Below are 18,037 nucleotides of genomic sequence, written 5' to 3' on the forward strand. Positions count from 1 at the left end.
GATCGGACTGATGGTGGGAATTTGTAATGGTAGGGTGACTGACTGAGGTCTTCCTGTGTAACTGGGAGCTGCTGTCAGGAACCCGAAGGGGCCCACTAACGTGCTGTGAGGGTCGCCTTTGTTTTTCAGTCCCTTGTACAGTACTGCAAAAATTTCTATTAGAAATAAAAGAAATTTAGATCTTATTACTTCTTAGAAGCCATTCATCACGTTTACTCATTTAGCTCAAAAGCTATTAAATATCATTAAAGTAACTGTCTTGTACTACTGCTGTGCTCATTGACTGGCAGAATAAACTTGGTCATTTGAGTAGTATTTCACTAATGACACACTTCAGGATGCTGAACCTAGAACTGGACTCAGTTACTATTAAAAGTGCTTAAAGGGAAACAAGTTGCCAGACCACGTCTGCCTTGTGCTTAACTGTGCTATAGAAACAAATAACTTGATAGTGTGTTTAGGAAACACCACAGTGTGGAAACTGGAAAGGGAAAAAAAAATGGTACTTTTTGTAGTAAGGCTTATTTGATTGGCGCTTCTTGTTTTCCTGGGCAAGATCATATTATGATCATTCCAGTTTGGGACACTTTAAAGCGTAATCAAAAGCTTGTCAACAAGACTTGCTCAGGGAAGAGTTGAGGTTGTAAGTTATCTGTAAGATGTAAATCTAGGGCTAATGCTTTTCACCTTGTGAAGTGCCATGCGTGAGGGTTAATAAACATCACGAACACAGCCCATAGATCAAGGCTTGTTCTGCACCAGTAGTGAGGAAACTGTGAAATTGTTCGTTGGAGGCACTTCCTGAAGCTCTCAGGGGTGGGTAAAGTGGGAAAAGGACACAAGTTGACGTGGTTATTGTCTCACTAGCTATGCTTTTTTAATCAAACTCTTAATTTTTATAATGGTTTAGCAAGCGTTACAAATTCAACAGCTAATGTTCACACATAACAAATGCAAACTTTTTCTTTTTTTTAACAGAATCGGGCCATTTTCAGATTTGATCCAGCAGATGAAGATAAAAGAAAGGTAAGGAAAGTAGGCTGTCGAGCTCCACACATGCTCTACTTTGAAGTATAACAAAGGAAAAGTAGTCCCTAATGTTAGCTGCCCTCTTGAGATGATGCAAATAGTGATTATAGTACTCAGTTTTAATTTCTCTTCAGTGTAAGAAACACGATGAGCCCCCTCTCTCCTTTTCTTTTTCTGAAAGAGAGAAACAAATACTGCAGCAGAAACACCTGTCTCAATAAAAAATAGTAGCAGGCAAGCCTGTAAATAATTTTGTTGGGTACAGGTTTGGGGGTAGAAAAATAAAGCTACTTTTTTTTTCAGGACCTGATATAAAAACTTTGCAAAACATTTTCATTTTTTTCTCTTCCCAGCAGGTAGTAACAGCACAGATGTATCTCTTGTCTATATTAGGTACTTCAATTATGTTAGAGATAAAGATGGAGTCAGTGTAGAAGAAAGCTATGAAGCTGTAAGTGACACAAAGCCACGGAAGACTGTTATGCCTGAGGAAGCTGTAATGATCAAAATGTATACCGTGCAAGTGAGGTTCCAGATATGGGTAGTTTTTGTGTTATAGCACAGAGCTGTGCAGGTGTGTCAGGGCCAAAGAGGTCCCTTGAGATTCATCCACAGCCTTGCATTTGAAGCTTGGAGTGACCTTGATATTTTTTCCTAATGTTATTTTTTTATGGTATAATATATCATGACAAGACCCTTGATTTTTTTTTCTCTAATTAGATTTTGGGTTGATTTGCATATTTATTTGAAATATGTTCATTAATGAATGAGGTTGCACACCTCCTCTACTTCTGAAATAAAGCGTGAAGTCAGAGTTGCAACGTTGCTGTTAGGATAGCTCATCTCAAATAGGGCATGCGTTGATTCACTCCATGATTTTGTGCAAAATCTAAACGTTTTTTAAGGTCTTAAGTCCTTTTGCTGGTAGAAATGAATGGGCTGATAAATCTCTCAGTCCTTTGAATTTACAAAACCATCAGTGTTGTGCATGCTGTAATCCCAAAATTACAATTCTTCATTGCACAAATGACTTGTAGTCCTAGCCAGACTGCACACTTGTGTGCAGTTCAGCACAAAAGTAATACTGAAAGTTAAGTAAATGGTATGTAATGCTGTTGTCTCTAGTAAATCAAAATAAAACAAAAACCAGAAATGTTGCATGGAGGTCTTCCCCCAGTCTTCACAATTGTTTTGTTTCACAGACCTGGAAGCTCCCTGAAAGCATCTTTTTCTGCTTTGCTTTTTATACTTTACAGAGCAGCTGTCACAGACTTTGAGACTTTTTTCTTTAAACTTGTATATGTAGTGTTTTGTTTTGGTTTTACATCTGTGCTAAATGCAGAGATAGAACATTTTTTATAGGAAATAACTTTTAATTTAGTGTAGAATTTGGAAACTTAAATTGATATTGAATGCTGTAGTTAAGCAACAGGCCAGTATGACAAAACTATCAGCATATTGAAGTGTTTGTAAGCTGAATGTTTCTGAGGTGTGCACACAGTTGAATAATGTTTTACTCAGTGTTCTAAGCCTGTTGCTGTACTTAGTTGGAGTTTCTTTCAGTATTCTGAAAATCCTTGATAGAATTACTACTCAATTGGTTAAATTCTCTACGTGGTTTTGGGCAAGTTGTTGATCTTTCTGTGACCTTAATGCTGAACAAAGGTCATCGAGGAGTGTTTAAGAAAGTGAGTAGACTTAACATTTCTGTTCTAAACAAAACTATTTTTTTCCTTTCAAATGTTTTCACGTTATTCTTAATAGAAAAGACCTTAATCATGCGTGACCAGAGCCACCTTCTTACAGGCAGCTTTTGGGTGCACATGCATGATGATCAAAAGCTGGGGGGTTCTTTATTCTCGAATCCACCCTCATAGTTCTTCAAGAAGTAGGTAAGAAAAATGCACCTCTGAACAGATGCCTCTGAAAAATGAGTTCTAAAACTTCAGAAGACCTACAGACAGTGGTTAAACATTAGGCTTTACTTGAAGCTGACCATCGGTAATGTGGTGACAAGACTATGTCATCATCCTTCTTAATCTGTAGAACTCAAGTGGGATCTTGATCTGGCTTTCTTAATGTGTTTGTGTTCTTCCCCCTCTTTCCTCCTTACCCATTCCACCTCTTTTTAGATTGAGAATGAGAAAGTGTCTAGGCTGGGGAAAGATGCTAACTAGAGAACGAAGGAAATGAATAGAGATCGGAAGCCAAATTGGCAAGAGACAGTGAGTGGTTTGGGTGGTAGGATTTGGGGGGTTGTGGTTGTTTTGTTTTGTTCTGCTTTTTGTTAACATGACTACCTAATTGCATGTGCTTAATGTCATTAGTGTTTGTAAAGCATTCAGCATTCTCCTGTCATCCTTCAGTTAAAATAAAAATGCTTTAAATTGAAAGGTGAAGTAGTGCCATGTTCTTGCTGAGAGCAAACTTCTGAAGTTATCATCAGATTTAATGGCAGTTGCTCAGACTTACTGATGGAGCCTCATACTAATAAACAAGTCCCATTTTTGTTTAGTGATATCAAATGCACTCGAACTGATCATATTTGCAGTCCTTCTGCTGTGAGCCTGGAATGATTGCAGAAGAAGAGAGTTCAGACAAGGGTCACAGTCTGAGGAAGTCATGTGCTAGGCTTGAAGTTCAGAACACAGATGGGCTGTATTTGGACAATCAGGCCAAAACTATGGCTTGATTGTCGAAGCCAGGTAGGTCAGGCAGTAAGAGTTGTATTAGACAGCGCTGTCATAACGTGGTTATCAAATCTGATGCTTTAGGCTGTAACCTGACCAAACTGTCAGCAAGTTCGTGGTACTGCACTCCTGGAGGAATGCAGGATGTCCCTTTCAGAAGGCAGAATGAGGCAAGGCTGTCAGCTTCAATGAGTAAATGTGTCTGCCACAAATTGCGATGGCCACAGGACACTACAAGCTTGTGTTTTTATCCTCCAGTGATGTACTAATAGGAGCTGTAACTTGTCCTGGCTGTATCTTACTTAAAGATGTGTCTGTCAGTGTAGGCTTACACGATGGGTGCTGTGGGTATAAACCAGCTGGCACCCTGTCTATTACTGTAAGGTCTACTCAGGTGTCAGTCAGACCAAGTCGGTGTCATACCTTCTTAATTTGTCATATACTAATTAAAAAATGAATTTCTGAAGGTCTGTGTTCCATTTGTGTGCAAGCAGTGTAGACTTCGGCTGTTCCGGAGCACACTGACCTCTGGTTCGCAGTGTGGTTGCTTCAGAGGAGCTTCACCAGCTCCTGGTGGTCTCAAACATTTGTCAGCCAGCGGGAAGTTCTTCACAGCGGAGAAGCTGAGTCTTCAAAATGCAGCCCTTGACAGAAGCGTGGTGGTTGGCAAGTAGCTGGTCCTTAGGTCCACGTTGGGATCAGCTCCAGAACAAGTTTCTGGTAGCTCGAGTGGGCCGTCACCTTGGGGAGCGGTCTCGCTCTGTGTGGAGCAGCCTCGTGCGTGCCCTCGGTGGCTCCGTGCCTTGGCCTAAGCCTTCCTTAGAACCACTTTCTCCCCGTTTATATAGCTGACTAAATAGGTTGAGCTTTGTTCTCGGTCATTTGCACCTTGACAGGCCCAAATCCTGCTTGTGAAGTGGCGGCACATCTGTGCTGTGTGCAGCCTTAAGTGGCACGAGCATCACAGCACCGCTTGTGGCCTGGAAACTTCCATCAGTGCTGATTGCCTGGGGAGCCAGGGTGTTCAGCTGCAAGGAGACACAGCATCACTCACCCAGGGGGTGTAACAGGAGGCTCGTCTGTCCAAGGCAGCAAGCAAGACTGGCCTCTTAAATTGGATCAAGATGCTGAGTTGGGGAGGGGGAAAGCAAAAGAAGTGTCCAAAAATGAGAGTATTATTCATAAGCCATATTCTTACCTAGAATTCCAGGATCTTCACAATTTCCATTATTACCTCTTGAATTTGTTTTGTCTGCCTCACCTCTGGTAGTACTTAGGGTGTTTGGTTTCTTCTCCATCTTCATGTTTACAAAAAAAAGGGAAGTGGTTATAATCAGTTTGACAGCTTTTCCCCCAATTTCATGAGAAAACTGTCTCCAGTTTACCATGTTGGGTCAGCCCTGTAATGTTAATCTCAAGTTTGGATGTCTGTTTTCTTGATTTATTGCTCAGGTCCAGTTTGAGCATAATAGATGTAAAATTCAAGGCCTCCTTTAGTGGACAAAGATTGCCAAAACAGTCTTTTCCCCAGACTACTGAATGCTTTAAAGGTGTCAAAATGGACGATGATAAATCATATCAAATGTTTTGTGGGGCTTGCTCTCAGAATTAAATTCATGATGTGGAGGGATTCCCTGAGGCTGGGGACTGTACCAGGTCTGAACTTTGGAAGGATGGAAGCAGTAAAGTGTCCTGATGGAGCAAGATGCTGTCACACACACAATCTCAATAAATAGATAAATAACCCCCTAAAACTTGTTAGTACATAGTGCTGTTGACACTGCGACACTTCTGGGAGGTCTGAAGGATCCCACAGGCACAAAGGCACAGGGTTTCTCCCCTTCCAACAACTCCTTTGCAAGCTTTTAAAGCCTGCTAGTGAGCGTCCTATAAAGATATTAAGCTCAGGCACTCCTGTGGGCACGCTGTGTGGTGTCTCAGTGTTAATTGCTGTTGTTCTGGCTTCACTGAAACCCTTAGGGGAGTACCAGTCTGGAGAGAAGAAAAGTTACGACGTGTCCTTCGTCAGTACCGAGTATTGTAATTCCTTCTGGTCCTGCCTGCTCCCAGCCAGCATTCTGCTGTTTTTACTTGTTTAAATGTTAGATGGAGCCAGTGAAGCCCATCTCTCCTTTAAAACCTTTCTTTTACCAGTGGGCTGCGGAGGTTGTGCAGGGTTTTTCCTCTCCCCATTCAGGGAGGAGGGCAGCTGAGAATGCAGCTGCACGATTTCACTTCTCTGTGCCCAGTGGGACGGGCAGACCTGGTTCCACTCCTCACAGCACAGATTTCTCTGTCTGCTCCCCACCTCCACCTCTACCTGCAGAGTGCCGCCTGCCCGGAGCCCAAGTATTCAGACACAGCACAGGCTGAACAAGGAGCCTTTGAAGCGAGGCAGGCTGAGTCCCTGCGGAGTACAAGTGTACACCCTCACCCCCAGCACCATCCACGAGGGCTGGGAAATGTTAGGTACAGCCTTTTCAGAGGAGGTTATCTGGTTCTGCCTTTATTCAACACAGTTGGATAAAAATGTCACATTATACCGTCTGATTTCCTGAGAAAATGAAATAAATGAATATTTCAAATATTCTTCAACTTTTCTTACCATCTTGGATGCTTAATTCTTAAATGTAATAACAGAATAACCGATTTGTATTATTCTTTCAGTGCTGCTCCTGTTAGCAGAAACGATCAGCCAACTTTCTTAGGCAGTTCTATGCTATTCTACATAGTCTAGTGAGAATACCACCAAATAAAAGTAAAATGCATCATTTTGCCTTATGTGAGAGGGCCTTCTGTCTCAAGGGAAGCTTCTGAGTAACGTGGAGAGCCACGCAAGTACTAACATTTCTTTCATCTGCATGGAATTGGGTAGAGGCTGCTGTGAATCGTCACGTTTATAGCAAAACAGCAGGTAAGTTTGAGGAACAGATAGCAATACAAGTGAGGTGAACTACCACAGACCTGTACGATGTGCTGAAGAGATGCAGTTCCACGTGAACACTGTGGCATTAAGTTGATTTCGTTAACCATTCTCATCGCTGAACAGCTGCAGAAGTAGGCTGAATTAAATGAAGAACGTACTTCTCGTGAGCCTCTAGAGAGAATTTAAATTGAGATTTGAAAATGGTAAAAAACGGGGGTCAGGAGATGAAGTGAACTAGAGGGATTTAAGCCAGTGCAGGAGAAGGAAAGCATGGCCTGTTGCCACATATTTCTTCAGAATGGGAATGTTATGGGCTCTGACACGCAATCCTTGTTGAGGCCACAGACATGTATTTTGGCTTTTGGTTCACCTGTGCTAATGCTCTAAGCATGGATTCACTCTCGTGTCTATCACTTCTTTTCAGCTCTTAAAGAAGAGTGGGGAGGGCTAGTTTCATTTTGTGGCCAGTTCTTTTTTTGTTTAAAAAAAAAAGTTTTTGTTTTTTTAAGGTCAGCCTAACAAGTGTGGTAAGTCTGGCATGCTCATATTGTTCCCCGTGTGATAATACTGCTTGCTCTTCCATCAAGATGAATGTACTTAGGGCTACCTTGTGTATTTCAAGGCATAAGAGCACTTGCCTTGAGAAATGAGTGCAGGTGTTACAAAAACAAGCAAGTCTCTGTTGTTCTGTTCATGTAGAATTTCTTCCTTCATTCTTGACGGACTTCAGTTGTTGCTGGACTTTCCTGGTAATTCTGTTAGGACTTTGAGCCCTTACTAAGGAAGGTGGGAAATGGGGACAAGATGTAGTTTCAAGTCAATTTGGCAAGTGTTTTGTTTTTTTTCCTTATTTTTTTCCTTGCTTTAATTTAAATTGGAATGATGAGCATACCTCTTCAGGTACGTACAGTATCTATGGTGTGCTTCAAAACTTAAAAGCCCAGAAAGTGGGAGAGAAGGTGTGCACTCCTTCTGTAATGCTTTAGCAGAGGTTTTCTTGTTTGCCTTTGAATTGCGACCTCTGTAGCACTGAATAATCTGTATCTACATTGGTTCATATGCAACAAAGCAGTACTGTTTGCTTGGATTTGGATACGTGCAGGGTGGAGACTGTGTTGTCTTTTTTCCTGCTCTAATCCAAAGGCATGCATAAGCAAAGAGAATGATTTGCCAGAGGGAAAGAAGGAAATAAAGGAAATGTTTTCTTTTACTCACCAAGACATTACGTATCTGAGAAGCTACAGAAGTGAAGTCCTGGTGTAGTCAAAATTTAGTAGTCTGTGAATTGAAAAAAGTGGGCATAGGTCAAGTGTGATTTATAAACATCTGCTTCAAAGACAAAGAGGGGATGGGAAAGGAACTCACATACAGGCACTGCAGGACCAAAGAGCAAGACCATGAAGTGCCCCGTTCTTCAGGGGGGTCTGTTCTACTGCCTGAGGTTGAGCCAGGAAAAAATAAACAGCTGGTAAGAGGCACCTCTGCCTACAGAGACCTTATTTTAAAAATCTGATTAGTCTGTAAAAAAAAAAAAGGTTCGAATGAAATGGAAATAAGGAGGTGATAGTTCTTTGCATGAAGCCACACAATGGATCTGTGGCTGAGCAAGGAAGAAGAAACAGGTCCCCTGTATCTTGGGACATCGATTGTCCTATAGGCCCCTATTCTTAGTTAGCATCGAGCCTTTATGCTGTCAGGGCAGAGGAGCAGAGTGGATTAATAAATATCTTGCTCATCAAACAGGCAAAAAGCACAAAGCCCAGGAAGAGCTATAACGTGTAATAAAATTTTAAAATGTTGTAATGTAACTTATGCTGCAGCAGAGATGAAAGGAACGGTGTGTTCAGTACAAAAGCTGAGAATTACTGAATTTTAGAGAACTGAATGTGTTTTATAATTGAAAAAAAGTTTTAAAGGACTTAAAAACTACCTCGATTCTATGTAGAAGTACATAAAAATGTTTCTTGATGTACCACAACAAATGAAAGTCACAACTCCCTTCTGAATGCTGCTGAAAAGATAGAAATAAAAAACTAAGTTAAACTCATACAATAATTGAGGGGTAGCAATAAACCCCTGAGCCTAGGACAATCGTAATATGTTACGTGAAAGGGGAGGTACCTCACTGTCTGAATTCTTTCACTTGCTTTCACTTCCAACCAAACAAATACCATCTGTGCCCCTTAGGTCATGCCATGCTCATAGGCTATGGGTTGGGGAGGTACCACCTAAAAAATAAAAATGAAAAGGACGATGTTTTTGTGGTTCTTTTCCAGTTTTTCATCTGTCTGCACATCCCTTCCCTCACACCATCAAGAAGAAAGCAGAAAGTATGGTTTTCGGGTTTAGTTGTCTCCTGCAATCCTGCAATAGGGTGAATTTTGTTTCCTTTCTTCAGAAGTTTCTGTGAATAGCTCTTCAGCCAGCATCGCATTCTTTAATTTTTCCTACTTGAGATCAACCAGCCGTGTTTCCCTGTCTGATCCCACAGGTGGTGTATCTCTGCTGTATGCTGCTTCCTTCAAAATCAATCTTGATGGCTTGCCAGGATCTAACTCCAGAGAATTATATGAAAAGTCCTGAGGTGCTTTCTACTTCATGAGACTTAGATCTTAATAAATAAATACACAAAAACTGTATTTTGTGCTAATGGCTAGGAAGCTTAGTAACTTGTTCTTCAGTGTGTAATGGCTTAGTTATTAATACAGTATGCATAAGGCAGTGTATAATTAATGCTTTTAAAAATAAACTTTATCCTTTCTTATATTGTAAAATCTTTTATCCAGCCGAGACTTTAGGAGGGTATGAGAAATGAAGCAGTTTACAAACATGCTCATTTGGTTTCAAGTTGGAAGAAGGTGGCTACCTCCAAAACAAGAAACCCAAAACACCGGTATCTATCTTTAGTAAATTAATCATAGATAGGAGTCTTCTGTTGCCGCATTTCACTAAGATTTGAAGCCATAAGGTGATGTTTTTCATAATCTTTAATTAAATTGCAAGGGAAGTCTTCAAATCTATGGAGAGAGGTCAGGCTGCCTTCCGCCGTGGCAAGTCAGCGGGAGCTTGGTGCCCTTTGGGATCTCCTGCGGTGCTTCTGACCTTTTGCAGTGACGCTTCCATAGCAGCAGGTAGATGCAGCATCTGAAAAAGAAGTCTAAATTTGGGAAGATGAGGCTCTTCGTAGGCAAATGGTTGTAGGCAGGGAACAGGATAAACCTGTCTTTTCTTATCTGTTCCCCATCTGTCCATTTGGTCCTGTTATCAAAGTCAAACAGACTTTGTGACTGTCACATCTGCCTGCGGGGTGCAGTTAATGGCATGGCAGATTCCTTTAACAGAAACCAAGTTCTTGTAAGAAGTTGAGCTATAACCAGGTAATTTGACGGTGAATCTAGACCAGGCGTTTCTTGTTTCCCAGGTCTTTGTTTGGTTTTTAAACACTTCAAAGATGCCACCCTCAGAAGCATTTAGCCCAGGTTTAACACATCGTGCTCATGTCAGAGGGCTGTACAGCTCTGTGGGAGCAGAGTTAGGTTAGCATCTCTTCTAGGTATTTGGCTGTGAAATTCACAGGGTACATACCCATACTCCTGCACGGGTGCCCAGCTGTGGCATTGAGTCCGATGCAGTGTCAGTAATGCTCTAACCACCAATCCTCCTGTTGCTCATGCAGTAGGGAGAGCTGGAGCTCGCTCCTCGTTTCCAGCTCCCACTGGATAAATCTGGTGAGAGCTGTGGAGATGGAGGCACGGTCTTACTCGTCTGGGTGGTGCTTTTGGGTGGGCTTCGCCCTGGGACAAGCATAGTAGAAATCATATTGGGAGTTCTTACTGCCTGACTTGTTTACAGATTGTCTTTTAATATTGTTGAAGATTTGCCTTTTTTTTTTTTTTTTTTGTCCCTTCTGGAGTGTCTGTTCTGCTTTAGATTTGACCTTCCTTTTTTTACTTCAGCTTTAGCTGTAAGGGATCACAGACAAGGCTTGTTGGGGTGTACCAAATGGGGCTTTCCTTTGGAGCTTTGGGTCGGGGTGATGGGGTGCTGTGCTCCCCACTTTTCTTCAGGTGGTGCTGCGAGCTGTGATTCCAAAGGCTGGTCCTTAAGAACTACTTTCTACCATACTGGTATTCCTGTATGCCTTTTCATCATTTTCTTACTAACAAATACCAGCTGAGACCACCACACAAATCCCAGGTGCTGAGGTGGCTCGTGCAGCATGGCTCTTCAGTCAGTCACTCCTCTGCCTCCTTGGTAGGTTGTTCACATCAGTGGTCAGGACACAAAGCTGGATGGTGAGAAACGGGGAGGAACTGTGTCCTGTGAAGCACAATGCACTTCATATTGGCACTTATCTAGGAACTTCTTCGTAATTACACTTCTGGCGCTGGTACTTGGGAGTGATTTGTGGATTTAAGGCATAAAAACCCTCTGGAGGCCTTTACTGCCAAGCAGTCTCTTCAGTCCTGTCTTTTCTCCGTTTTGATTGATCATCTGATTGTCTGTTTCTGTCACATTAAAGTTAATTCTCCTGTAATTCAGATGTCACTGTTCTGACCTGTAGATCCTGGGAAGCATTGTGTGTTCTTGTACTGTTTTCTTCTGTTTACCCCCGCAGTCACGGCATGAAGTATCAGTGAACCTTTCCAGTTGGAAGGGCAAGCTGTGGTGACAAAACAGCGGGTTTATGAGGTGGTAAAACTGCTACAGCCCACATCTTCCAGTGCAACTGCATTATGTTCCTTAAGGAAAACTGCTTTGGATGAGCTTTGGAGGTCCTTTTTAATAGTTTATATTTTGAAAAGCTGATACAAAACACCTACTTTCTCAAGGCGGCTGAAAACTCAAAAACCATATAGGAGCTTAGCAGAAGTAGTTTCCGATTGCCACCAACGTTGAGATGATGAAACTGTTTGTTTGTTTGTATTTACATAGAAACTATGCGAGGAGATTCTAAACATCCTTGAAAAAGACACGAAAACTTCCTGTCAAGTTGCCTGCCTGGAAGCCCTGCGGATTCTCTCCAGGGACAAGACTGTTCTAGTGCCTGTAACCACGAAGAGGAACATGCAGATTCTTATGAGACTAGCAAAGCTGGACACTGTGGAAGACCCTTTGGAGAAGGTGTCTGAATTTCCTGTTATAGTAGAAGCTTTAAAATGCCTCTGTAACATAGTTTTTAATAGTGCTGTTGCACAGAAGCTCAGTTTGGAACTGAATCTTGCAGCCATGCTCTGCAATCTTCTGAAAAAATGCAAGGATCAGCAGCTTGTTGGTGACATTAAATGCTTTGATTTGCGTCTTCTCTTCCTCTTGTCGCTTCTGCACACAGATATTAGGTCACAGTTGCGTCAGGAACTGCAAGGGGTGCAAGTTTTGACGCAGGCCTTGGAAAGTTCCCTGAATGTAAGATGGACAGAAGAATATAAAGCAGCAGAAGATCGTGACAGGCCTCCTTTATCTCTGCAAGAGACAGATTGTGCCATTGAGGCACTGAAGGCACTTTTTAATGTAACACTTGACAGCTGGAATGTCCACAGCAAGGTAAGGTTAAGCTGAGGTGATTTTTTAAACTGGTTTTGTTTAGCCTGCAAGGTCCAGATCCAACACAAGAAACTGTTGTTGTCTGAGCCCCAGAGCAAGGATTTTAATTCCTGATTTTTGTACTGTAATTCTGGTGGAATCCAGATTGCATTTTTCAGAATAGCAGATGAGGTAGTTCCAAAATTTTCGACTGGCATCATAGCTTCTCTGTATGAAAAATCAGTCAGAGAAAATCTGTCTGAATACCTGAATTCTGATTGTGTCATGTATTGATCTAGAAAGGTCGGAGGGCTGGAGTAGCTCTCCTGTGGAGACAGGCTGAGGGAGCTGGGGTTGTTCAGCCTGGAGAAGAGAAGGCTCCGGGGAGACCTTACAGCAGCCTTCCAGTAGCTGAAGGGGGACTACGGGAAAGCTGAGGAGGGACTCTTGGTCAGGGAGTGCAGTGATAGGACGAGGGGAATGGATTTAAACTAAAAAAGGGTAGATTTAGATTAGATACAAGGAAGAAATTCTTTACTGTGAGGGAGGAGAGGTCCTGGCACAGGCTGCCCAGAGAAGCTGTGGATGCCCCATCCCTGGAGGTGTTCAGGGCCAGGCTGGATGGGGCTTTGGGCAACGTGGTCTGGGAGGTGTCCCTGCCCATGGCAGGGGGGTGGAACCAGATGGTCTGCAAGGTCCCTTTCAACCTAAGCCATTCTGTGAGTCTCTGCTTTGCTGATCTTGGGCTTCTAAGAGGTGTTGAGTCTTTAATGCTTACTGCCTGTAATGCCAAAGTAACTATTTTGCTCTTACTACTGCTTAGGCAAAAAAAAAATCTTTTCAATGTGTTTTCTGTTTAATGGGAGAGTAGCTTGGATTATATAATGCTAGCTAGAATTGTATGTTTTCAAACAAAAAATGCAAAACACAGTGGAACGTGTCAAGGAAGACTGTTAAATGAGAGTCCAAGATTTCCAAAAGAAAATAAATGCTGTTCACTAATAATTAGTTGGCTAGGAAAAACTCTGTAATGTAAGCATACCAGATGGGTACATCTCTTGAGATCATGGAGTATAGCAATACAGTAACAATTAGAGCTGAGAAGTTTCCCTCGTTTTTTTCTGTTTTTCTGGGCATGATGGATAAGCACATCAACTGCAACGTTCAGTAGGAAATAACTAAAGAAGCAGAGGGGTTCTGTTTTTAATGTCTTTTTCTCCCAGCCCCAGTTTTGGATTTAAATGTGATCTTTTATGATGAGGTCATGTATGAGAACCAAACACGCTTTCATTTTTATATCTTATTCATAATATTTATGTTGTTTTTTTCATGGCAGTGTTGGATCTATTTTTTCTTACAAAAAATATGCTTGTTTTGAGTTGCATCCTTGAACTTATAAATAGAAATGAGGATAACTTTCTCATTGAATAACTTAAGTCTGCACTACAGTAAGAATTCAGTAAACCGAAGGTCTTTCTTACTCCATGCCATATTGTGTCTAAAACAGTTTTATTAACTTTTCACCGGGCATTGTAAATAGCTGGTGTATAAAGCTAAGAGTTTTGCAGTGGTTAAAATAGACCAGTAATTGGTCTGTTTAGTGCATTGTACTAAGCAACAAATACAGTATTAATCATCACATTCTGGAACATGAAAATATGAAGCTTATTCTTTGCTGTAATGTCTCAAGGACACTGAATAAGAAATTAAATCCTGACACTTAAGATTAAATGGATGAGGAAAAAATTCATAGAAGCTAATGCTTCAAATTTCAAGGAAATATGAAGAAAGTGAGAAGCATTTCTCTCATTTATATTCTGACCTAGACCTTTCTTAAGAATGCCTTTAACTTTGTCAGAGGAAGTTCTGTGTATAGGCAAATGATTATTTTGGAGGTAAGAACTTAAGTCAAGAAAAACGACCCCAAATCAAGTGTATAACTGATGTATATGAATGTTTGGTACTTGGGAATTTGAGAAGTGCTGTCTTTGTGATTAGTTATTTCTGTGTTGGGGAAGTAATGTCAGGTATTAAGTTGGGAAATGAATATTACATCTCCACCTCAAGTAATCTTTTTAAACCCGAATCTTGAAGTTGGCATACTCCCTCAAGGTTCCCAGTACTTTCGAAGACAAAAAGTTCAGCTTAGTGCAGAAGGACAGGTGGGAGGTGGCAGGCAGTTGTGGCATTTCCTTTGGCAACTGTCTTTGGAAGAAGGCTTTGTCCCACAGATCTTTTCCTTCCCAAAGAATCCAAGCAAGCAGCTTATTAGGAAAGCTTACTAGGAAATTTTCCTCTGGATTTCAGGAAATTCTGGTGTTAGTAACCTTTTTATTTATTTTATGGATCAGAGCTGAAGACATTCTGGGACATGAAAAGCTACTTCGTGTTTTAAGATAAAGCTTATACAATAACTCTTTACTAAAAGTTCCTAAAAGCAAACAACCCCTTAAATTAGAGAGCTCTTTATTAGTTGTAAAGTGTTAATAAGGTGTTAGGTGACATTCTGCTTAGCAAGTGTCCCTGTGGAAATATTAATGATCTGTAAGAAGAGTAAACAGCATGTTAATTAAGCGGGCTGAAGATGCACAATTTGAAGAGATTGCAAATGGGCAGGATGGAAAATAAAAGGAGACCAGAAAGGTTAGGCATGTGGATGGAAAGCTAAATGAGACCCATCCTAAGAAGAGAACCGTTTGATATGCCAATATTTAATGGCTGGAGATGATTGCAAAGTAGGCAAGAGCTGCAGGTGGTACAGTTGGCAGGTCCGGATGCTGATGTTACAGCGATGCCGTGGGGCGCTTTGTGCTAAGTCAAGCACGCAAGAACATATGATGGATGCCAAGAAGAGCTAATAAAAGGACCGGGACAATGATACGCAGAGTTTCATGATTGTATTTGCTGGCACACTTCTGTGTGGCTGCTCTCTGGTGGGAGATTGGAAGGAAGAATTGTTTGGAGAAAGCAAAAATAGGGCAAATAAGGCTGCTGAGAGTAGAGGAGTTATTAAGGAAACATAGAAAAGATGTCAAGGGAACAGAAGCAAGTGAATTAGAAAAGGAAACAGCTTGGGTGAGGGAATGAAGCTGTTGGCAGTGAAAGGACTAAGTGAGAATGAGGCAAACGAAAAGCATATGGAATCTAAATCGATGAAGGGGTGCTTGGGTGTAAACACGGGAAGGAGGATAGTAATGGTATATTAGATATTAGGAATGGTTGCAGAGAATCAAGCAAACATTTGTAACTAGGTTTTCTGCTAGTGGGGGCTGGAAAAACGTCCCTATCCCTTTTTGGAAGGCCAGCGTATGGAAGCTACACTGCATTCAGCAAACTCTAAGGTACAGTCCTTTGTTGATAGGGATGGGTGTTATGCTCTACTAGGTAATTTCCATCTTTAGTTTTTATTATTCTAGTGACCTGAAACCCTCACTTGCAATCTTCAAAATGAAAAAATATCTTCATAATTTATATTTATATAGAATGAATCTCATCAATTTCGTTACATGGCTGCCATCCTTCGACACTGCTTATTAACCATGGGCCCTACTGAAGACAAAACTGAAGAGTTGCACAGGTTGGTAAAATTGCAGAAACAATCTGTTTAGAAAGGTTATTATTAAAAACTAAATAAATTGCTTTCACTAATATCTAAAGTGGGAATCTGAGAAACAAAGAAAGCTATAATTTTGAAATGGAATGCAACTTTTGCTGTTTTGCATAGAATTTGATGGACAATCTGCACTTTGAAATTTTTGTGTGTAATTTCTGCAATTTTGATGCATTTGGATGATGGAAGTAACAGGTTGACACTTTTATCTCCATCAGTTTTAGGCTGTTTGGCTACAAGTATAAGTTACCACTTCCTTCATAACTAATTTTTCCAAAGTGAATCATCTTGCAGTTTTTAGATGTGTTGTTTTTTTCCTCAGTCCCACACCCAACTGTTCGTTTTATGTTTGCAGCCAATAACTCAGTCAAAACTCAGAGCATTTTTACTGATGTGGTGATTCTTCCCCATTTAATGTTAACAGTTTTTTCCATTACGTTCTTATTTTTATTTAAATAGCCAGCTGTTCAAAGAGCTGAACAGTACGGTAGCTTCAGACACTATCCCTTGTTATTTCTCAGCAATGAAAACTAGTGTTGCCATTTTCTTCTTCTAAGGCATTGGTATATCTAAATTCAAGATCTTCTGAAGATCTTCTACTGAACCTGCGTTATCTGGGAAGAAGGATAGAGCTTTTCATAGCCAGCGGTTTTGAAAGTGTTAAATGAACTTTATTAAATTTGTGGAAAGTTCTTAGAGATCAACAGTATTGTAGTGTTGTAGGATTTCAGTGCTCACAACAGTGTTGTAGGATTTCAGTGCTCACAACAGTATTGTAGGATTTCAGTGCTCACCTACTATCAGAGCCCTTCTCAAGTCAGTGCAGAATAGCCTGGAATAATTTAGGATACTGCTACACTAGTTGCTACGTCTGAAGTTAGTACTGAGTGTGTTCTAAAAGGCAGCTACTGTCTTCTCTTTGCTGCTGCTTGTGGTGGGTGTTTTGATCTCTCCTCCTCCTTTAAGGGAGGGACTGATGGGAATAAGTTCCCTGCTGCTGGGAAAACTGACCAGATTTGTGCAAGTTCCGTGTCTACTGGAAGACAGAGATAGACCTTTATCGTATCAGCTTACACGCAATCAGCAAAGATTGCGTGATAGTCTGATGATTTATTACACAGTGGATTCTGTCCCCATGAAAACATGCCGTGTTTCCTTGTCCGGGAACCTAAGACTAGTCTAATTACCCTGTAAAATACAGCACCCTTATAAAATGTAATTATCTTGTGTTATTGCCAAAGGATGCATGTTATGCAAGTCCTTCTCGTTTTACCTTTTGCAGGCACTTGCAGATCAGGACCAAAAAGGGCTTTATAGGTAGAGGTGTGCAGCTGTGGAGGAAATAAGGTATTAGTGTGATTTCTGTCCTTGCTTTGTTCAGTCAGAAGGTACATATTGAGTAGCTCTTCTGTTTACATGGACCATGCCTCCTTGTGGAGACAGAAATCAAGGCAAGAATCCTCCCTAATTCTGAGAAGGGAAGCAGAAGAAATGAGGATGACTGTCACTGTCTTGTTCCTTCAGTCGTCTGCCTTTCTCCATCAAATTCAGTATATCAGCGCATCAACTTTTTCCTTTATGCTGGGAAAACAAGTTTATCCTTCTGCTAGCTACATGTAGCTGGTTTATTGAGGTCAAGCGAGTGTAGCTCTGCTGCATGTGATGTTTGTTCTTGATTTACAACATACTCAAGGTTTTTTTTAAATGTGTTAGAAGAGCACTGCACAAGTTTTGACTTCCGTGATTCAAATACTTCATCCCATTTGCAGAACCTGAATTTTATATTTGGATGCTACATGTGGCAATTAAAGCTGAATAATCTAATGTGCTTTTCCACCAACAATGCTCATCGCAAGGCAGTTCTGGAATAGAAGAGGTACGGTCAGAAGTTAGGGCCCTCAAATCCTCAGGGGGCTGGATAGCTCACTTCACTCCCTTGTTGTAGTAAGTGAAGCAAATCTTTCATTCCAGATTGGAGTTCCAGTAACGAATGAGTAAACTTGTGCTGGCAGCCTGTAGCTAGCACGATATAGCTTAAAAAAAGGCTGTGTCAGTTGGGCTGTTAAATAGGCTGGACTCTGACTGTGGAGCCTTTATTGCCAGAGATGAGGTGTGAGTCAGAGAGCAGAGTTCAGCTTCTCGGTCTGCATCCCAACTGGAGCCTATCAGTAAGGCAGTTATTAAATCAGATTAGAAATGGAATAAAATATAACCAGACATGAATGCAGCAGATACAAAATATCAGGGAGGCGTAAGCAC

The 18,037-nt window shown here is 41.2% G+C and overlaps 1 protein-coding gene across 1 annotated transcript in view; it reads left to right on the forward strand.

Moving 5' to 3' along the window:
- The window catches only part of RIC8B (RIC8 guanine nucleotide exchange factor B), a 34,681-nt gene that overhangs the window by 1,304 nt on the left and 15,340 nt on the right, over nt 1-18,037 (forward strand). Inside the window, exons 2-4 of the mRNA XM_068664597.1 lie at nt 979-1,026; nt 11,581-12,189; nt 15,651-15,745. Coding sequence (XP_068520698.1) covers nt 979-1,026; nt 11,581-12,189; nt 15,651-15,745 — 752 coding nt within the window. The remainder of the gene's footprint in view (nt 1-978; nt 1,027-11,580; nt 12,190-15,650; nt 15,746-18,037) is intronic.

This window comes from Anas acuta, chromosome 1 (genome assembly GCF_963932015.1).
Source record: "Anas acuta chromosome 1, bAnaAcu1.1, whole genome shotgun sequence".
NCBI classification, from domain to species: Eukaryota; Metazoa; Chordata; class Aves; order Anseriformes; family Anatidae; genus Anas; species Anas acuta.